Source organism: Acartia tonsa, chromosome 1 (assembly GCF_053477335.1).
Source record: "Acartia tonsa isolate MP-2025a chromosome 1, ASM5347733v1, whole genome shotgun sequence".
Taxonomy (NCBI): Eukaryota; Metazoa; Arthropoda; class Copepoda; order Calanoida; family Acartiidae; genus Acartia; species Acartia tonsa.
The window spans coordinates 46,684,333-46,708,004 of NC_137260.1; the positions used below are offsets into that span (position 1 = coordinate 46,684,333).

The 23,672-nt window shown below is 30.9% G+C and overlaps 1 protein-coding gene and 1 long non-coding RNA gene across 3 annotated transcripts in view; one reads left to right on the forward strand and one right to left on the reverse strand.

Moving 5' to 3' along the window:
• BBS1 (Bardet-Biedl syndrome 1) overlaps positions 1–3,668 on the forward strand; it is a 36,352-nt gene extending 32,684 nt beyond the window's left edge. Inside the window, exons 16-18 of the mRNA XM_080163765.1 lie at positions 341–454; positions 2,935–3,041; positions 3,453–3,668. Coding sequence (XP_080019891.1) covers positions 341–454; positions 2,935–3,041; positions 3,453–3,531 — 300 coding nt within the window. The 3' untranslated portion in view covers positions 3,532–3,668. The remainder of the gene's footprint in view (positions 1–340; positions 455–2,934; positions 3,042–3,452) is intronic.
• Positions 3,658–12,614, reverse strand: LOC145322029 (uncharacterized). 2 transcript variants are annotated; one of them, XR_013880495.1, is made up of 4 exons: positions 12,501–12,614; positions 6,504–6,588; positions 4,372–4,434; positions 3,658–3,854 (listed from the first exon to the last, which is right to left on the reverse strand). It is a non-coding gene; the product is annotated as an uncharacterized LOC145322029 (long non-coding RNA). The 2 variants fall into 2 exon arrangements; XR_013880492.1 differs by lacking the exon at positions 12,501–12,614 and adding an exon at positions 10,076–10,106.
• Between the last annotated feature and the right edge of the window lie 11,058 nt (positions 12,615–23,672).

The window sequence follows — 23,672 nt, forward strand, 5'->3', positions numbered from 1 at the left end:
TCATTAAGAAGAAGAATAACAGAATAATTTAATAAGATTGAGATTAGGAAATAAACCATGTACATGAAAGTGAACTGTTGAAACTTAAAATAGTACAAAATTTAAATCTCTAAGTATATCTATGTATGCATTTTAGAGTACATAACTTGGTTGGCTTGTACTGAAACAAAGACTTTATTAAACAATTGGCATAAAGGTTAATTACAATTTTATTTTATCAGCGGGGTAACTATATGTGCAAAATTTAATTAAGCCATTCATTAGGTCACAGAAGCAAACTTTTCAAATTTTGTATAACAGACAACATTTGTAAACATTATTACACTTGTTTTTTTTCTAGGTTCTAGGCCTAGGGCCAATGTTTCGACTAAGCATAGGCCTGACCAATACAAGCCTGAATAATCCATCAAGAAACCTGGTCATCTCATTCTATGCTGATGATAATATTTATAAGGTAAGTTAACATAAACACACATGTTCTGAACAAATATCTAGTTCGCCCTAAGTATATGTTAATTCTAATTAACATTGTTTACTAGCACATATGTTTCTTATTCCCTCTATTGAAGATTTTTAAAAAATTCTACAATATCCACTTTTTAAAAGCAAAGCTTTTCTATAATTAGGGTCGTTCCGTCCGTAACGGATAGCTTTTTTCGTTAATTTAGGCATGTTAGAATTGTCTTATCGATTTCAAATTTTGCATGGTGATTTCTTTAGAAGTTAGGTACGATTAAGAAAGCTCTATGATCATTACCAAAATTTTCGTACGTCCATTTTAATCATGTTGATTTTTTTACTTTTTTAACAACAAATTTTTATGTGATCTAATCATCCGATTGATCTGATTTTTGGTATATTGATTCCTGGGACAACAAAGTATAATGTTATAAGCAAAGCAACTCTATAATCAAGTCCTAAATATGTAAGTATGTCCATAAACATTATCCTGTATAAAGCAGTTTTTCAACAAATTTACTTACAATTTTGCTTTGACTCTTTTACATTTATATTCTGATTATTCAGTTTTCACACTATATACAGGGTGAGTCAGAAAAAACTGAGTTTTCCGATTTTCTGATACAACCAGTAGGAATATGGAAAAAACAATTATAGGTTCTTGTTCTCTATAAAAATATACATTAAACTTAGAAAAGGTGTTTTTGAATATCTCTGAAAACAACGGCGCTTTTTAGATCATAAAGATTTCAAAAAGTGTGTGTGATGACTTTTTCGGCCATTATTTTGTACTTTTTGGGTAGGTTTATTTATAATAAAAAATGTCTACCATTCTAAAAAGATAAACAAACATACTTTTTGATTATTAGAATTTTTATTCAACAAATTGTAAATATTTAACATCTTAAAAATACAATTTATTTAAATTAAATTATCACATTATAAATCAAACGTTTTGTTGTAATCTATTGTTAAGATTTAATACCCCATGACAGGAAAACCAGCTCATGACCGGAAATATTTCATCTTGTTACCTAAATTGCTTCCCCCTCCCCCTGAATTTCCTCAATATTTGGTGCAAGACTAGATTTAATCTCCAAAATCTCCGCCCCCTTTTGACAAATTATACTTGTGTGTTATAATCCATTATAATAACTTCATTTAAATAGGGTGGGGTTTCTAAAAGGCATTTTTATTTTAAAAATTCAAACCTTGATAACTTTTTTATCTTAAGAGATTTTTTTGTCAAAACAAAAAGTTTTTTTTCTTTTTACTATAAGCTAGGTTATTATAGAAGATTCTTTTAAACCACATGCATCACAATCAAGAAATATGAAAAAATGTCAAATTGCAGTATTCTAAAAATGCTTGTGTGAGGAGCCAAAAAGCATTTCACCTTTAAAACTCATTAAAGTACTTTTCTTAGACCTTTTTCTAAATAAATATTGAAATTTTAAGATTTTTTGTATACAAAATAAATGAGTTATTTTAATTTTTCTTGATCAACATTTTTCACACAAGGCATTTTTTGACACCATACACCTATCATAGAGGCCGCATTTTTAGAGATAATGAAAAACACCTTTTACAAGTTTGATGTGCTTTTGTACAGAGAACAAGGACATATAATTATTTTTTCTATATTCCTTCTGGTTGTTTCTGAAAATCGAAAAACTCAGTTTTTTCTGACTCACCCTGTATGTGTTCATGTCGGTTTGTCCTACCGTTTCAGTGCTTTGCTTTTATGGATGTTGTCATCCTTGTTAATTAAAGCATTTTTATCGGTGTCTAAAATGGTATACATAATAATTATTTAAAATTTCAAAGTCCTGATTTGTTTAAGTTTAATTATAAAATATATTATTTGTTAGATGAATGAAATTAAGTGAATAGCAACCAATATATATTTTTCTTTTCATTCATAGAATTAATCATACTTCATTTAACTTTTATTTACCTTTTATAAAGATAAGTTAAATAATAATTTATTTATATTTAGGAAATAGGAATTGTTCAATGATTTTAATAAATAATGACAATAAGTCTCAAAAATGCGGCAGTAAAGAACTAGACTACACAAAAAATAACAGGCTTCTTAGAATATATTTTTCACTTTTTTCAAGCCTTCTCATTTAAGAGTTTTGGTATAAATGTTGACATGAAAATTATGTTCCAAGTGTGCTATCAATATCACTGTATTTTAATCAAGGAATACATGACAGGGCTTGTCAGCCTCAGCCTCAGCCTCAGCTTCAACCTTAGCCATTAGCAGCATAAGCCCACCTCAGCCGCAGTTACAAGTTTTCACATTTGCCACACTTAACCTGAACAACCTTTAGAATTAGCCACCATATATATCACTCATTCTAAGATTAGTTGTATGAATAATACAAATGCATTTCTTTCTGAATGAAAACCCTGTGGTGTATATACTTATTTCCAAACTAAACAATCTAATTTCTATTATATTATTAGATTGACAAGCCTGCAATACTGGTACCTATGCTAGTCCCTGGACTCAACTATGCGTTTGAAACTCTAGTTGAGGTCATATCAGATATGGGAATTTCTGATGATATCATGTAAGTGTTTTTAAATCATATTTTCAATAAAAAAAATAATAATTTGGTAATCTTGACAATTTACATCAAATTTGGCTGTGTTGATTTCTAAGAATGAAATATAATTCAGATAGAGAGAGGACAAAGGTTTTTTTATTACACTGGTCCTAAACGTTTTATAATAATTTTTTATTTGTTGGCTCAACAACTTTGGTGACTTTATTGAAAATTGATTGGATAGCTCATTAAGTTGGGTGTCCAAACGTTTCATTCAACAACTAATTGTAATTTACAGAAGAGATAATTTTGTGTAAGATAATTGGGGATGTACATAAATTATTTGGCCATTGTCTTATCCCTTTATATCTCTGTGAGTGCAGAGATATTTTACTGTATAAAAATCTCCCCAAAAATAACCTGACTTTGTTTCAGTGTGTATGTGAGTAAGAGCAATGGAACTCAACCAATTCTAACAGCGACAATCAAAATGAGGGTGGCTGAGGCAGTATAATATAATATGGTATTAAATTCTGAACCTTTGTTATAATAATAAAAATAATTTTGAATAACATTTTTATTCTTATTTATTAAAACTTTTGTAATAATTTTGTAATCACTCTACACATTTGAATAAACATTGTCAATTAATATTGCTTTATTTCTGTAAAAAAATTATCATTTTATAAAAATGAAATATTTTTTCTAAATTTCTTTAAAATATGCTAATATAATATTTTACATGAAAATCTTTCAGTTGAATGAGTCGGAGGCAGTATATTAAGTTTCTCTTATGAGAAATTATTGTCGTCTACCCGGCTTCCATCAAATTCAAACCTAAAGAAAATGATAATTTATATCAAGAAATTTACATATACAAAAGTAAGAGTAAAGCCAGTTAGGCACATATATCACGTTAGAAAATTTAAAAAAAAAACGCGTATTCGGATTAGGGTAAGCTTACGGTAAAATGTTCCTGGTATCGATTATCTCCAAAAATCTATGAACGCTGTTGGCAGCCAAGTGGCTAAACGTATATGTTGTGTAAGCAAAAAAAGCACACATAAATGAGCGAAAAATACTTATTATAATAAAAGACTTTTCCTGTACATAGTTGGATCTTGGCTATTTCAGATCATTCATAAGGCCTTCTTATGTCGCTTATAACGATGAGCTGGAATAATACGGACATTGAAACATTTGGCAGCTGGCAGGTTTTGAAGTTCATATATTTTTTTGAACAGAATTAATTTGTTATTCACTGTTCTTAATTATTGCACTGAATACATTGTTTTTAATTAATTAGAATAATATAGACATTAAAGATTTCAGCGGAAAACAATTTGTGACTCACCGAGGGGCTTCATCTTCATCTATAGGCTCTAATTCATGTGGATATAGACCACTACGATATAATCTAAATAGATACATATTAGCTCTAATACATGTGGATACAGACCACTACTATATATTCTAAATAGATACATATTAGCTCTAATACATGTGGATATAGACCACTACGATATAATCTAAATAGATACATATTAGCTCTAAGACATGTGGATACAGACCACTATGATACAACCTAAATTATAGAGATACATATTAGCTCTAATGCATGTGAATACAGACCACTATGATACAATCTAAATATTAGAGATACATATTAGCTCTAATACATGTGGATACAGACCACTACGATACAACCTAAATTATAGAGATACATATTAGCTCTAATGCTTGTGAATACAGACCACTATGATACAATCTAAATATTATAGATACATATTAGCTCTAATACATGTGGATACAGACCACTATGATACAATCTAAATATTAGAGATACATATTAGCTCTAATACATGTGGATTGTGGATACAGACCTTTATGATACAACCTAAATATTAGAGATACATGTTAGCTCTAATACATGTGGATACAGACCACTATGATACAATCTAAATATTAGAGATACATATTATCTCTAATACATGTGGATACAGACCACTATGATACAATCTAAATATTAGAGATACATATTAGCTCTAATACATGTGGATTGTGGATACAGACCTTTATGATACAACCTAAATATTAGAGATACATGTTAGCTCTAATACATGTGGATACAGACCACTATGATACAATCTAAATATTAGAAATACATGTTAGCTCTAATACATGTGGATACAGACCACTATGATACAATCTAAATATTAGAGATACATATTAGCTCTAAAACATGGGGATACATACCACTATGATACAATCTAAATAGATACATATTAGCTCTAATACATGTGGATACAGACCATTACGATTCAATCTAAATAGATACATATTAGCTCTAATACATGTGGATACAGACCGTTATGATATAATCTAAATATTAGAGATACATATTAGCTCTAATACATGTGGATACAGACCACTACAATACAAAAGATACAATCTAAATTGAGGTATATAAAATTGCCTAATTTCTTTATATGTTGTGTATTCCTTTTTTGTTGGCTAAAAACATCGACCCTTTTATTTTACTATCCACGGAAATTTGACTTTAATATGATACGAAAAATTACTATTCTTGTCTAAAAATATATAAAGCAATAACATAAAGACCATAATTGTAGAAAAGATTTGAACGTTTTATGACTATAGTTTATAATTAATAGTTTTACAATGATGTGGTCATGTAAGTTAATATTTTGTAAGGCTCGGCACCTTCACAGTAGCCGCCAATTTTAAACCTGTTTTGAAGCATAAATAATTTGGTACTTTCACAAGAAATACTTTGTTAAGTACTGATACCACCCACTTATTTGTTTGAAATTTGTAATAAGAGGGTATGGTTTTTTGTTTGTTTATTACTTTAGGTCAGGTTGGGGAGGTGAGGGATAATTAAGGCATAACAGGAATTTGTGTAAAACACAAAAATTTAAAAATTATAACGTCACCATACAGCTTATTTTTAAGTCTACATAACGGGCTATCATTTGTCCATATGCGTATTTCTGGCCTATGTACGGCTGCTGAGCCCTGATATTTTGTTAAATACAGTTTTAGCTTTGTCATTGTTATAACTCTAGTAAAATATGATTTATAAATTGGTTTTAACCTTTCACAATTTAAGAGAGAGTTGTCAATGTTTGCTTGGTTAAAATTAGAATGTAAATAAAAAGTCTAAGTATCACATATGAAAGACTTTTTAATTATGCTGATTTTACTTTTTTGATGTTTTGCAGGATATAATTATCCTATTAATCTGATTATTTTAAATGGTGATTTCTATGACAAGAAGGTGCAAAATTAATCCTAAAAATGTAAGTATGTCCTTAAACAGAATCACGTATTTAAGGAATTTTGAAATGCGCAAATTTAAAATTATAAATTAATATTCTGCTTATTGAGTTTTGATAGTTCACAAGTAATCGTTTTTCCTATCGTCTGATGTTAAAATTTTAGACCATTTTTTAGGCCATTTACCTTTTATTTTGTTGGCTGAAAAATACTGTGTAGAGGAAGAAAATGGCTAGTAGACATCCCACAGTACAGACGTAAACACTCTTTCCTAAAAAAATGTAAATTAAACTAATTTTCAAGTTGCACTGCTACTCTATAAACAGTTACCTGGAAATGGTTTGCGACATGCGTTGCTACTAAAAAGGAAAAAAGTACATATATGCCAATACAAACCTCTTTCGGCCTCATAATATATTTTACCCATAAGGCCTCTAGCCTTTCCAAGCTCTTTTTAAAGGTTATAATCTAATGTATTCATTTTATTGAGGGGGATAAAATGAGGGGTTTCAAAGTTTGAGGAGAGTAAACACCCTTTGGACCTATAGAAATTTTCACTCTGAAGGAGAATCATATCGATGAAGCGGTTAGCGGGAGCCTTAGCTACAGACAGTAACACACAATGACAGACAGACAGATATCCTAAACACTCTTTGATTTTCATCATTTATTACTTTTGATAAAAAACAACATTAAGGATAACATTTCCGTTAATCACTTTGTTATTGGAAGCAAAGCTATTTTATTATTTGTTAGTTGGTCTTTTTTTAGTTTATTATTTAAACTATATCCCCAGATAGTGAGTGACATTGGACTATAAATTAAACTGTTACCCAAAGTTTTACAAACACCCTTTTTACTTAAAAACTTTTACTAAATCTTGATTGCATGGTACAATCTAGAAGTGGCCAACCTTTTAAACAAATAATATTAAACTATACAGGGTGCGCCACATAAATCCGGACTTTTTCTTATTTTTAAACAAATGAACATAAAATCGTCAATTTTAAAGATTTTATTGAATTTTAAAAACTGGGAAGTAAACTAGGTATATGACTATTAGATTATTTAATAAAATCGCCACAAGCCTCAATCACCGCCTCTACCCGCCCCCTGAACCGCCCCCCGATCCTGGTCACAATGTCCCTGTCCAAGCTGGCGAAGTTCTCCTTGATAGTTGCAATGAGGGAGGTTTTTGTGGCATGGGCGCGTCTATTGGTTCGTGCTTTAGGCCCAAAAGTCAATTAGTTGAAGATCGGGGCTGCTGGGAGGCCATATCTCCTTATGGACGTGAGTAACTGCAGGATCCAAATTCACCCATCTTTCAAGCTACCCTTCAACACGGCGGCTCTCATTTGGGCCACAATTAAGCTAGAACAACGTTTAATACCTTTTTGGAAATGGCATAAAGATTAAGCTAGGGTTATCATCGCAACACATAGTTTTAAGGTTACAAATGGGCCTTTGTAGTCAAGAACGGAGAAATTTTCACGAATTTTCACAATTTTTGACGTTTTTGACATCTCAAAATCTGCCTCGTTTCACTTTAATGGAGTACTACGGCCAAGCCATTTCAGATAGAGAGCTCTAGTCTTTTCGACTGTCTTACTTATGTATCTAACAGTATCCCCAGCAAGTTGCATAACTCTACCTCACCTACAGATGGGCTGAGGTCAGATTTAGTGGGCCTTAGTCGAGAATCCAGGGTAAACTATCAGCGCAATTCGATTCTGCCATGTTAAACATAAGCGCTGCCAGCTCGGAAAACAAGGCCTCCATCGTCCAAAAATTTTTAAGGGCAAAAAGGTAATTACCTAAGCTTTTTATAGTGTGGTCAAACGTCATGATTGGTCAAGTAGTTTTGGTGCTATGGCCATTAGAAAAAAGTCCGGATTTATGTGGCGCACCCTGTATAAGGAGCATATTTTTTACTGATCACTAGGATGTGCATCAATAATTCTATTGTCGTATCACTAAAGATACCTGTTCTCCTACATGCCACAAAATTACTGAATTTATTTTTAAAAAATCTTTACTACCATTGGATGCAATTATCTTTGTCAAGTCCACTCTTGAAACACATGAAAACTATTAATTAACACAATAAACTATAACAAAACTATAGATCATAAAAATGTTTAATTACACTTAAAAAAAGATTAATTACATATGATGAACATCATTATATTATCAGAGAAACAGAAAAATATTCTTGAAAACAAACTGTTAGAATTTAAAAACAAGGATGACAACATCCATAAGTAGCGAAGCACAAAAAATCGTAGATGGAAATACGTACAGGTAGATTTAAAAGGTTTTTACTAAAATCAAGAATAGATTTATTGGATAAAATAAATATGAAACCTTGTTTTATTTTGTATGATGACGATGGTCAAAGTAAATTATATTAAAGATGCTCATAACAATGGGAAAAATTATTTTGATACTGATATCCCATAAAAGTTTGAAAATTGGATCAAAATAAACATATTGGGAAATATGTAAAACATATAAAAATAGCCAAAAACCTGATAAAAGCAGTCTGGCCGCCATGGTTGTTTTCTTAAAACGACAAAAAATTTTATTTTAATATCCTTAAAAACTTTAAAAATTTAGAAAATCGGACCATATACACTGAAGATATGGAAAAAAGTGTTAAATATATTTATAAATAGCCTAAAACCTGCCAAAAAGGCAGTCTGGCCGTCATGGTTATTTCCTTTAAAGACGGGAAATTTAATTTTGATATCTACAACTGAAAAAATTTTGAAAATCGGACTATAAACACTGAAGATATGGAGAAAAATGTTAAAAATATAAAAAAACAGCCTAAAACCTGCTGAAAAGGCAGTCTGGCCGTCATGGTTGTCATCTTTAAAAGACGGGAAATTTAGTTTTGATATCTATAACTGAAAAAATTTTGAAAATCGGACCATACACTGAAGATATGGAGAAAAATGTGAAAAATATAAAAATAGCCTAAAACCTGCTAAAAAGGCAGTCTGGCCTTCATGATTGTTTCTTTAAACGACAGGAAATTTAATTTTGATATCTGTAACTGAAAAAATTTTGAAAATCGGACCATAAACACTGAAGATATGGAGAAAAATGTGAAAAATATAAAAATAGCCTAAAACCTGCTTAAAATCGGTCTGATCGCAAATGATGTTTTATAGTCAATTGTGCTCCTTAATAATGGGAATGTTGTCAAAAAATTTCAGCATTCTATCTTTTATAGGAGCTGAGTAAATCCCATTTCCCCCATAGCGTTACGGACGGACTGACTGACGGACGGACGGACAAAGTGAATTATAGAGTAGCTTCGCTACTAATAACTATTTATATCGTTGTAAACATTACTTTTCATCACATAGAATTATCACATAACCTCTCTTCCACCCAGCGAAACTGTTCAAAAATCAGCCATGTGACGTCATAAAAAGGAGGGAAATGAGAGAGGAAGTGGGATAAAAAACCCTAAAATAGAGATGGATAATCCCTCATTTTAATAACGTCACATGGCTGATTTTTTGAGTAAAGTTATAAGCCAGGGCTCGGCAGCCGCTCATAAGCCATCAATAAGCCACAGGCAAATTTAATTATCATAACTTTAAAAAGAAACTAGATGTAAGAACATCTGAACAATCCGTTCATTAAAATTGTTCAAGCACCCAAACGGGTTTAAATCGGAGGCCTATGCGCGTCTGCCGAGCCCTAATTTATTTTCAAGAACAATTGTCCGTTAATGTGAAGTAAACCAAATGATCTTTCCCAAGACAACATGTGAGATATACTAAATCTAATTAACACATTTAATTTGCTTGTTTGGCGCGCAAACTTGAAAATTTTAGATGTATGTTTTTGTATTACTTTTACTGTGTTAAATCATCTAGAAACAAAAACAATTTGGTCCATAAGCAGCACAGCTAAAGCAAGTTAATAATCAACGCGTTACTTTGCCTAGGTATAAAAGGTATCATCCAAAGCACCTAACCGTTTTTTTTAGCCATTTCGCACAAAGTACCCGAGTGATAACCTCCCCCACTTATTTTTGAAAAAGAGGTTTGTTTATTACTAAGATCAGTTTAGGTTAAGTCAGGTTATATTATTGGGTACTGGGTAGCCTAGCAGAGTTAGAGATCCGCAGGGGTTAGGTTTAGGAAACCACAATTTTTAATTTATTTAAAATAATAGGAGTTGTTGGGGATTTCAAAAGTCACTTTAGGTAAAACCACCGATTTTTAGATCTTGCCAGCAAAAAAAATCACGTCGCTGAAATTTTTTTTAAAAGGTAGCGGCGCTCATTAGAGATTTGATGCCAACATTATATAAATTCTAGGATTTGTTTGTTTTAATTCGGTTTCTTAGATTTTTTGCAAAAAATATAGAATAATATAATATATCTGTTTACAATTCAAACATCAAAAAGATTTTTATATAAATATTTTGCCAATGATTATATTCAGACGATGATTTTCACTAATTTTTGTAATTAAATATGACAAATATTTTTTTATAATTTTTTTTCAAAAGTATCAGTAACTTTAGTAGCGGAGCGGAAGCTACTATATAATTCACTCTGTTAGTCAGTCAAACGCGCTGTGATTTTTCATTATTTTATATGAAAGTGCATCCAAAATAAAAATTTCTTGGTTTATTATGATAATTACAATCTTTAAAATAAATGTAAAACTCTAAGGCCAAAAAGTGTTAGAATCAACATTCTTTCTGGAATAAATAGATATATAACAAACTTTTATTTGTCATTTCATAACAGAAGTTCAAAATATGCCTTTTATAGTTTCCAAGTTTTATATTGTCTGTCCGACCAAAACTTTTTGGGGTTACCGCGATTTTCTCCATTTCTATTGAAGATTCCCGGAGCTAATAATAATCTCATTAAGTTTGTCGATCTGTTTCATAAACAGTGTTTATATAGGAGAAATTGCTGAATTTTACTTCAAGTAATAGGGATTCTGCAATTTCTTGATTCTTGTAACCAATGAGCATCAACTTCTCTTATTTAAAAGTAAACTGCATAAAATTACTTTTTAAGAAATCTTTCACAGGACCATTGACTTAGATTCTGTATACTTTGATAAGATTTCTCTATAAATTTTATGCTTCGCTACTTATGACCGGTTTTATCCACTTGAACGTACCCAATGATTACATACAAAAGAACCTCTTATAAGGATTAATATTATTGGTTGAATAGTTTGGACATTATCAATTTGGAACCAAAAAATTAAAATGAAAAAAAAGAATACATAGTTTTTGAGTAAACAAATAAAATATGTAATACGTGGCTTTGAAACTTTTGTTACCAGTGTAATTTACCGTCCAATGTCCTCTTCCTCCCAGCTTATTAAAAATTTGATTACAAATGCAGCAAGATGAATATTTATTACTTTAGTTATACCTACTGGATTTAAGGAGATTTAAGATTTTAATTTCATTCTCACTATCACCAATTAAATCTTATCAAAACACTGCATAAATAGTATGAAATACGTAGACAAACAGGATTTCATTAAAGGAAATACATGCCTCAGTAACATTTAATTGGTTTTTTTAAACTAGCTAATTTAGATAGTGAGAATCAGAATATGTAATACCAAAAATTATTTAACGAAAAAAATTTACGTAAAGGAGCTAGTACAAGTATATAAATAAAAATTCAACAAACCTCGGATGTTATGCAAAATGTTCCTAGAAATAAAAAAGAAAAGATTCATTTTTATAAGAAAGCTCTGACATGTCTTTAGATACGGACTTTTCTTTAATAAAATCAGTGGTTAACGAGATCTTAACAGACAAACAAATAACTATAAAAGATGAGAGGCTCTGGAACGGTAGGACAAACGAACATTCACACTTGTAATGTGTCAGAACTAAATAAAAACTGTTACAGGATAATTAAATCATACAAAAAATTAAAAAACAGTATGTTCTAATTAATGGTAACGATTATAGAGTTTCTACGCGTTGGAATTCATACCTAACTTTTATAGGAATTACGATTCCAAGTTTGAAATCGATAAGACAATTCTAACATGCCTAAATTTATTAGTTGAGATATCCGGTTACAGACGAACCCGATCCTAATTATAGAAGCTATGCATTTAATAATTATAGAAAAACCTCGCTTTTAAAAAGAACTGCAATTAAAATCTATTTTACCAGATGAAATACGTGGCATTTTTGCACACAAACAAAAATAATATCACTTTTTTCACATCAAACTAATATTATTTTCTTTGTCAACTGTTCAGCTGTAGCAGAAAAGTAATGACTGTGATACACAAAATGGTTTTATATGTTCAATAAAATCTGTCCTTATCTTCGCAGGGTGTCCAAAAAAATACGTTCTCTGAATAAATTATAACAGAGCTAACCTGAAAAAAACTTGATTTTTGTTTAAATAAAATTAACCCTATGACTGAAAAGCTTTTAAAAAGTTTTCGAGGTTTAAAAAGGCTTCTATCTTTCACTAAACTTAATATTATATACTTTCATTCTCTTCGTTTTGCTTCAGAAAATTCGAAAAAGCCTAATTTAATACGATTTATTAGATCAAAATCCTTTAGAATTTTCTTCAAAATCGTTTACAGCAAACATGATTTTGAATCAAATATTTTTTGGACACCTTTTAATATATTGCACTTAAATTAGGCAAAATAAGGAAGTTAGCGCAGTGGCGATGCTTGTTCTAGAGAGTGGTCTAATAATGGATTTATTATATGTGGAGATAACATCATGATGGTTGTTCTGGAGAGTGGTCTAATAATGGATTTATTATATGTGGAGATAACATCATGATTGTTGTTCTAGAGAGTGGTCTAATAATGGATTTATTATATGTGGAGATAACATCATGATGGTTGTTCTAGAGAGTGGTCTAATAATGGATTTATTATATGTGGAGATAACATCATACCATCATTCAAAGTTAGCGCACTTTAGCGATGATAATGTAACAAAGTGTCCTATTCTATGAACAAAATGAAAGCTTTTTTAAATGGGCAATTTATTTTATTCTCTCCCCCCCCCCTTAATTTTAACTTTTGGCACTACCATCTACTGTATCAGAGGGATATTGACCCTGTCAAGGGTGGTAAAGTGAGATGTTTTCTCCATAATTATTATATCCTTAATGAAAGTGATGTAGTGACCAATTTAAGAGAATGCCACAACTCTGCCTTCCACCCTCTTTTGTCTTCTTACGCTCTCTCCCCTGTTTTTAGTAGCGCATCTACTCTGTAGATATGATTACAAAGTAAACCCGACCATCTCACCTTCTATTGATAATCAGATTTTGTGATAATTTTTTTCAAATTTGATAATACTTTTATGAAAAGTAGTAAGGTCTATCCCCGGATCTTGGACAAAGTATAGCCTCGGACAAAGTAGCACCCGGACAAAGTAGCCTCGGGACTTTTACTTAAGAAAAGTAGCCTCCTAAGGAAAGTAGTCTCCACTGTTAATAAAGGTCATGGCCACAGCGGTAACCTATGTTATCCTCAGGACATTTATTTAAGCAAAAAATATCTTCAACTGTTAATACATAGATGGTTTAAAATTTCGTTGATTTTACAAAAAGAGGTTGGTAGATTTTTACAAGTTTTAATTTTGTTTTTACAATTTTTAACATTGTTTTTGCTAGTTTTAGGTTGTGTTGGGTTGGGTTATAGGCAAGGGGGCCGAGCGCCCGCTGCTAGGCAAGTCAGGGGGCCGAGTGCCCGCGGCTAGGCAGGTCAGGGGGCCGAGCGCTGCGGCCATGACCTTTATTAACAATGGAGGCTACTTTCCTTAGGAGGCTACTTTGTCCGGAGGCTACTTTGTCCGAGGCTACTTTGTCCAAGATCCCTCCTTCCCCTTCTCATTCAGAGCCACTAAAAAAAACTTCTTTTTTAAGGCATTACATATAAAGTAGACCAAAAGAGTTGCTGCGTTGCTTACAAAGTAATACGTTATCTAAACAAATTGCTACCAGTGATTAAACACTGCAATAAAAAGATGGATTTTACAAAATTATAGTAGGAAAATGATTGAGATATCTTGAATTAATGTTTACAACTTTTTATATAAAAGTAACAAAATATTTTCTGCCTGTCTGTTTTTCTGTGGCGAATTATATGGTTCTCTTTTACAGTAGAGCTTCTTATGTAGGGTTCTCGGATTCGCTAACTAAAGAACCGTATAAATTGCCCCTGGCCTGGAAGCCCCTATGGGCTAGAGGCTAGGCGCCAATTCTAAACTTACTCTCAATTAGTCTACTTATAAGCTAAATATTTAACCTTTTTGGAGAATAAATACATCTAAGCAGAAATGTTTACAAATATATCTGTCTGTATGTCTGCTATAAAAAACACTAAAACGGCTGGCGGCGAAACGCCCGAAGGTTAGTGACGATGCACTAGTTTATTTAATAACATTATGAAGTAAATAGATTAATAAGAAAAATACACTAGGCTACAATGATAATTAAACAATTATACCAAGGAAATCATTCATCATAGTAGCGAATAATACAAATTAACATATTAAAATATTCTGTAGTTTAACTTTTCTCATGGTTTACGTCGACTATATGGCATTGAATAAAAGTATGCTTGGTTAACATAATATCATTTAAACATAATTCATGTCAACGTTGAAAAAAAGTGAGCATAACTGACTTATTTTCGACATAATAGTATTCTACTGATGTATGTTGAATTATTTTTGATACTTGCACAGTGGCTTTATTGACATAACATGTACAAAATATCGTTTATTTTGGGCCAAAAATAGCCTTTTTTATATTCAAGCCCACCAGAGCCATATACATGACATATATAGAAGCTTTGTTATAAAACTAAGCTTGGCTGCAACAATTAAAGAATTACAAAAACAGATTACGTTAGTTGGCAGTCTTTGCCACATGTGTTTCAACAATTTGTATTAAATTTCAGTTATAACAAGGATGGCAAAACCCTAAAAAGCCAAGCTTGTACGAATGAACAAATCAATTAAGATAATTAAAATCTGTCAACAAATAATCTCTTTTAGAGTAAGAGTGCATTGATAATTATAGGTATAGTAAATAAAAAGTCTTGGTTTCCAGTTTTTTCAAGTGCCATAATCCTTATTCTCTGTTCAATGGACATTGCAGTTGCAAAATAATAATCAGTTTAATTCTGCTTCTTTGGGTACATTCAAAACGTAAATATTTATTTCACGTATGGGCGCATTTTTTAAATACGGTTGAGTCAATATATAAATCTTTAGCAGGTAGAGGAGAGTCAACCCTCCACTTTATTTTTAAGGTTATAGGAGAAAAGTAAAAAAAATAGGGTAATTTTTCTACCATTAATTCTGTTGAAAGGATATAGGTAAACCTTCCCTGGATCTATAAAAAGCTTCACTGTAAAAGATAACCGTATAAGTCCAGCAATTAGTGAATTCATAAGGTAAAGGCAGACAAGCATGTTTTCTTTCCATGATCCGGCATTTTTTTAGTAGCGAAGCTACTCTATAATTCGAAATGTCCGTCCGTCTGTCCGTCCGTCTGAGACAAAGTGGGGGAAACGTGATTTTCTCAGCTCCTATAAAAGATAGACAGCTGAAATTTTTAGTGAAGATTCTTATCACATATGTCCATCTAATCTATACATTGTTTTGTCCATCTGTCTGTTGTTTGGGGTGCTAGATCGATTCCTAGATTTTCATGTTTTCGTTATTTTCTCAACTCCTTTTTAAGATAATGGGCTGAAATTTTCAGGGATTGCTTAAATTTACATTCTATATATTTTCCTTAAGCTTTATTACGTTTTTTTTTTATTAGTTTGGGTGCTAGATCGATTCCTAGATTTTTAGGTTTTCTATGGTTTTCTCGATTCCTATGCAGGATTTGCGGATGAATTTATCAGGAATTTAATATGCTCATAATCTACATATTTTTATCAAGTTTCATTAAGATTTGTCTATAAGTTGCATGCTAGATCGATTCCTAGATTTTCAAGTTTTCGTGATTTCCCTATTTTATCATGATTAATGTTTATTGTATGACACTGCTTTATAGTATTTTTTTCCGATATCCATTCATAATTTTTGAACATCGCTACTTATGGATGCTGTCATCCTTTTTTATTATTAAATTTAAGTCTTTGGATGTTTTAAAATTTTAGTAATTTAAAAAGAAAGTAAATAATTTAATTTATGTCTAAAACAGTTGCACTTTTCTCCTTTAAAGATGAAAGCTAACTAAAAGTTTAAAAATAAGAAATAAGGATAAAAAACATCCATAAGTTAGTAAGCATATAAAATCTTAGATTTACAAACGGACAAATTAATTAATAATTAAAGCAAATGTTCATTGTACTCTGACGCGATAGTTTGATAGACGGACGGAAGACAACGTCTCTGCCTTTTTTTTTATATACTTTAAGTGTAGTATCTTGTTGTTAAAGCTTATTAAAACTCAGGGAGAAAGGAGAGACACTTCACGTAATTTTGCACGTTCTCGTATTTGTTAGCTAAAAACTTTGGATACTTAAATACAAAATATTGATTAATTGGTTAAAACTAGCAGTAGCCAAAATATTCAACCATCAATATACAAAAGGATTTGTTTTAATTATCCATTGTCTTATCCCTAAATATCTTGTCAAAACTGTTCACTTAATTGCGACGCCCCTTCCCGCAGTGCACAAGTGCACAATACCTTATTTCAATTATGTTTATTTGATTACTTTGAAAAATAAAAAAAAACAATTTTAAAATCTCTATATTTTGGATCAATCCCTCCAACCGTCTGGAAGTTTTAACTTTAATCATAGAATAGATTCTCAGTACAATTAGGCAGAAACTTAACTGAAGAATATCTAAAGATCAACTCTCATAATGTAGGTGAGTCTACATAAAGTATCCTGTGCATAAGTATTTTTTTTAATGATTTAAATGTAATTTTTGTAATATTATTTAATAACTGCGCGGTCACTTAATATTCATTAAAACTTCTTATTTGTTGAGTTTTGTTTTTATGGATGATGTTATTATTGTTCAAAATAAAAAAAAAATAAAATTCTGGTTATTAGGTAGATTGAAATTAAATTGTAGATAGTAATGTATCGTAATAAAAAAAGACATAGATTCATTTTTTATTATGTCTAAATAACAGTATTAAGGATCTGTGTGTGTCTGTATCGAAAGATCTCGCTAATTGCTGAACTAACATGGTTATCTTTAACAATGCAGCTTCTTATAGGTCCTGGAAGGTTACATGTGAACTCCCCACACAAAATATTTTTCTTTACTTTTTCTTTAAGAAACTAAGATATTAAATTTCAACTCCCCACCACCTCAAGTACCCCTAGAGGCCTCTATGCCGCTGGTAGTAGCCGCTGGTAAAAAATAAAAGTGAGAGAATAACAAGATATACTCTAATACACTGTTCTGTATGAACACCAGAATAATAGGACAATACCCCTAGCTGCAAAACTGAAAAGAAATCATAACTTTCCAAAAAGGATGAGTTGCGGATTTTTAACCATATAAAAATTTCATTTTCCCCCATCAGTTATCTTTTTTAGAATGAAAAGGCAGCACAAACAGAGATTTCTATATAACAGTATCTGAAAGTGTACAAATAACAGAACTACATATATCAAGTGATTTCTACACACATGGCCAGTATTCGAGTTTAGTTTATAACACTTTAATTGCATGAATATTATCTGAATGTATGTGGAACTTGATTAGCCATTGAAATACTGTTGACATTTCAGAAGCTAAAAAAGTTACAGTAGGTATTAATGAACATGGCACGATTTGGGTCAAACTAATCACCACCACCAACTCTTAATTTGAAAGGCAAAAGTTGATTAAGATCTCAATGGCAGCTTTACATACACGTGTATTATATAATTGCTTTTTTAGTTTTGCACGTTTGTTTTGATTAAACAAACAGCTATTCTTATATATTAAGTGACAATATATAGTGATTCACCACGAAACTTAGATAATATATTATAGGTGTAGCAAATATATACTTCGTAGTTAAAGTTAAGTAGATCATTTAAATATTTTCATGATAGTCATTTTTTTAATGAAAGCTTTACTGCTTTGTGTGATATGTTAAGTCACGCTTCTTTGGACGTTTTTATTCTTATTTAAAAGTCATAGCCCCGATGAAAGTAATCTTAATCTAAAATATTATGAAAATTAGTAAATTACTTATAATCCTTTTTTGTGCAAAACTAGTTGTATTCGGTATTCTATTTGACTATTTAATTTATTGACATTCATTATTATCCTAACTAATCTAGGAAGAAACAGTTTTCTCGTATTCATTCGAATCCAGTGGATAGGAACCGGTTTTCATCCATACGAAAAAACTATGTCTAGCATCGTATTATATCCAGCTTTCTACGAATATAAAAATGTACAATCATAAGATTAAAACAAGTTTTTTTAGTCCATGCCTTCGGCACCTCGGGGCTAAAAAAACTGGTTTTAATCTTATAATTGTACATTCTATATCCGCGGAAAGCTGTTTATAATACGATGTGAGAAATAACTATTATTTATCGCATCGTATCATAGACTGCTTTTCGCGGATATTAAAAAATTTGAAATGATTAAAATAGGGTTTGTTAGCCCAGGATAACAAAACTGGTATTAATTTCATGTTTTTTATTTTAATATTCGTGAAAATGTTCTGTTATTTGATGTTATACATGATTTTTTAGCATGGTTAAAACCGGATATTTTCGAAATCTGACTGGAAAATTAATTACATGTTCAGTTAAAAACCAATTATGTACACTATTTGAAACTTTTGTAGAGAAATCGTATGAACCACAGAGCTACAGGGGAAAATTCTAACAGTAAAAGTCCAAAAATTTACCGTATAGCATATAATAATTGCTAGAACGGTTTAAAAGTTGTTTATAGAGTAGTGTCACAGTATATTTCAGCAGAACCCAGCCCTATACTCTACTGTCACACTACTGTATGGATAAGTAAAGTAAGTAAAACTGAAAATAGTGAAAGTCGTGTGTTTTTAGATAGACTTGACTATAACAAAAAAGTCGCATCAGTTATATATAGTTTGTTATAGGGTTAGACTTACGTGAAATGATTAAAAAAACGTTATAAAAATAAGTATTAAGTATTAAAAGTGATATTTAGTGTACTGTTTAATTTAAAAGATTAACAGAAAACAGACAATTGAAATGGTTTCCAAGAAAGATTTTCTTAATTCCATTTTTTTATTTGATATTGTGTAACATGTAATTAAACTCAGCTGAGATTTGAAGGAAAGAAAGTAAAAGGCAACAACTTTATTAAGCTATTAAATATTGCTTTATAATTTGATTTTTGAAAGAAAGACATGATTGATAAACAGTTAAAAGATATAAATTAGACATAAGAGGTTTTTTTTATAATAGTAGATAAACTTTTTAAAAGCTTTTCTTTATTTAGGGTCTGTCCCTTTTCACACCTAACGGAATGTTAGAATTGTCCTATCGTTTTCAAACTTTGCAATGCGATTTCTGTAAAAGTTAGGTGCACTTTAGTGTAGCAACTATATTTTTTTGCATAAAATATTATCTGATTCATCTAATTTTTAAAACGATTCCTATAACAACAAAGTTCTATATCATAAGCAAGCATTTCTTCAACATCAATCAATTCATATTTTTTTCTATTCTAATTTGTTTAATTGTTTTGCCTGGCTCCATACAAAGAACACCTATAATAGAGAAGCTTTGCAACAAAAAAGGCCGTACTTATAAAAATAGAGATGTACAATATAATTGAGCAAAAACATTAAAACCTTGTTGCAAAACGTTTAATTCTTTTATCTATGTTCAATCTGAAACTTATGGTTATCAACCAATACAACTAAAAATAACATATTTTTTTACAATCATTTAAATATTTTCAAATTTATTATATAATAAAAAGTTAGTTCTGTTTGTTTTTATATTCTAGCCAATAAAAAAGCAACAAAAATCACAGAGAGAGAGAGAGAGAGAGAGATGGGACAATTTGCTGTTTATTACACTAGTCCCCAAAGTTTTATAATAACGTTTTCTTATTCGTTGTCTTAACAACTTTAGGGACTATATTGAATTTTGATTGATTGGTTAATCAAGTTGAGATCTCAAACGGTTCAACCACCAATTTTAATCTACAAAAGAAGTAATTTTGTGTATCATCATTGGGTATATACTTCAATTTATCGGCAATAGTCTTTTCCCTGTCAAACATAACTTTTGATTCAAATTAAACCGTATTATGAAAACTGAGACAGCATAAACAAGCACAAAAAAATGACGTCATACGATAAAATAACCAATGAGTGGCCAGTATAAATTTTACCATTTTAGCCAATTATTGTGTATACTGACCTCTCATTGGTCAACTTTATTGTATGACGTCATTTTGGTGCCACTTTACGCTGTCTCCGAAAACTCTGTCTGAAATTCTGAATAACAAATCATGTAAGTATACAGACAAGTTCAAACTTATGCAAACTTTCTTATTACCAAACTGAAATTAAATATTTTGCAAATATCCTCTGACATTTATAGTGAAGACTTTTTCGCCAAAGTTATTGCAAGATAGTTATAATTAAATTTTGAAAAGCATCATAGTGTACTTTTATTCAGAGAGAGAGAGAGGGGACAATGAGCTGTTTATTGCACTAGTCCCCAAAGTATTACAATAACGTTTCCTTATTCGTTGGATTAACAACTTTGGGGTCTTTATTGAATTCTGTTTGGTTGGATCATTAAGTTCAGTGTTTAAACGTTTTAACCACGAATTTTAATCTGCTGGAGAAGTAATTTTGTTTAACATCATTGGGATGTACATCTATCGACATATTTTTGCTAAGCTTCCTACAAAATTACAGTATTTTTAATAAAAAGGCATTTAAAATATTTATGCTAAAAGTACTTGAATAACTTACTTTTTTTACTTTGCCTTGTTGACTAACCAAATTTTATATTTCATTCAAATTAGGGCCTTTTAGTACACCTTACAAAATTGTGTCCAAACATTACATGTCATAATACGCAGACATTCTGTAATTTTTCCTAGTTATGTAAAGGTACGCAAAAGTTAGATAATTATTTAAACTATCTTGTCCTTTATAGATAAAATTCTACCGCTCTATTTATCAATGACTAGCATGAAAGTACGACATGTATATTTTTGATTTAATTGTTCAATGTTCATGAGTTTGTTATTTTAGTTTTTGTTTTCTCGTATTCATTCGAATCCAGTGAATAGGAACCGGTTCTCATCCATACGAAAAAACTATGTCTTGCATCGTATTATATCCAGCTTTCTACGAATATAAAATTATAAGATTAAAACCAGTTTTTTAAGCCCCGCGGAAAGCTGTTTATAATACGATGCGAGAAATAACTATTAAACATTTTTGTTAGTAGCAAACCAACACTATAACACCTCACTTTTTTCTGTCCTTCCATCTTAAATATTATATCCTACTCTGCTAGTCAAGATAGACTGCTGAATTTTTGTATGAAGATTTCATACGGAAGAATATCCAATACACAAATTTCAATGATAATCGGTCAATCGGGCATATGTATACTGAAATGATCTCCTGACATAATAGCACTTTATTCTGTATAATGCACTGTTTTAATTTTATGATTTTAGCTATTTATGAATGTTGTCATCCTTATTAAACAATCATAAAAATAGTAACATTTTCATTTTGACTCCAACCAACTTATTTGTTAATGTATAATGTATAATTTGTAATTTGTGCAGATGTCCAGTAATTTATCGTAAATGTGAGCATGCAGTGGGGAAGCTTTGTATTAGTTTGTCAGTTTTCCTCCTTGGTTTACGACATAGTCAATTCATGTTCTTGCTTTTAAAACCCTTGGGCTGGTATATGGTTTAGATAGTGGTGTCAACATCTCTTCAAAAAGTACCCAATCAGATAAAGGGATAAATAAAAGTTGAGGCGCTTGTAAACACCTCCCGAGCGCCCCTGACAAAATAACCTATTTTTTATTCTTTATATAGAGCTAGAGTTTTTTAGTAGCTGCGCTACCAAATAAATATTTTTTAAATACTTATTTTGCATTGTTTTGGTTAGGTTAAAGATTAAAGAACCCTCTAGGAAAAGTACCCTTTAGTGAAAGGTACTAGAAATATGGAGTATAGTACCTTTCGTGGCAACGCCCCTTAAGGGGCGTTTCAATTTTCACAGAAGCTTTTCTCCTATTTCTAGCCCCTGCGGGGGGTCTAACCCGGCGTGGTCCTAACCCTGTGGGGCAATCACCTAACTCAATATAACCTAAAATAACCTATCAAAAGCCATTTTCAAAATACGACATTTACATTTACTTTTCTTTAGATTCCTAAATTTAAAGATAAGGCAAAAAATCTGGAATGAGTGGGTTTAATTAAAAAAAATAAACTGATAAAATCTTTTCCCATCGCTGATCATTCATTCTAATATGATCTTTTCTTGTATAATACATTGGTTTGTTTTGTAAATATATATAAACAAGGATGACAACATCCATAAAAGCGAAGCTCTGAAACTGTAAGACAAACGGACATTAACACTTGTATAGTGTCAGAACTGAATAATCAGAATATAAATGAATAAGAGTCAAAGCAAAATTGTGAGCAAATCTTTTTAAAAACCTCTTGTTGTCCCAGGAATCAGTATAACAAAAATAAGAACAATCGGATGATTACATAAAAATTAGTTGTTAAAAAAAGTAAAAGATCAACATATTTAAAATGGATGTACGGAAATTCTGGTAATGATTACAGAGTTGCTACGCTTTCTAAATCGTACCTAACTTCTAGAGGAATTACCATGCAAAGTTTGAAATGAATGGGATAATTCTAACATGCCTAAAAAGCTATCCGTCTTGGACAGACGGATGGACCAACCCTAATTATAGAAAAGCTTCGCTTTTAAAAATCTCCTATTACCAAAAATCGTAGGGGATATAACCATAGTTTATGAATTGATATACAATCCCAATAAAGATAAACGGAATTACAAAATAGCAGATTAGTTCTGAGCCAACCAATGAAAATTAAATAAAATTACCCAAAGTGTTTGAGTCAGTGAATAAGATAAAATAGTTAGAAAAGTTTGGGTACCAGTGTAATTTACAGTCCATTGCATCCTCCTTCCCTACCTTGTTCGTCTTCTTGAATTCGCTCTTTTTTTTACAAACAATTTTATGCCATTATATCAAACTTATATGCATTACAAAAACACCGCCAAATCAATTAAAACATCAATTTAAACCTGGGCTCAGCAGCCGCGCATTAGCCTCAAATTAAAACTCGATT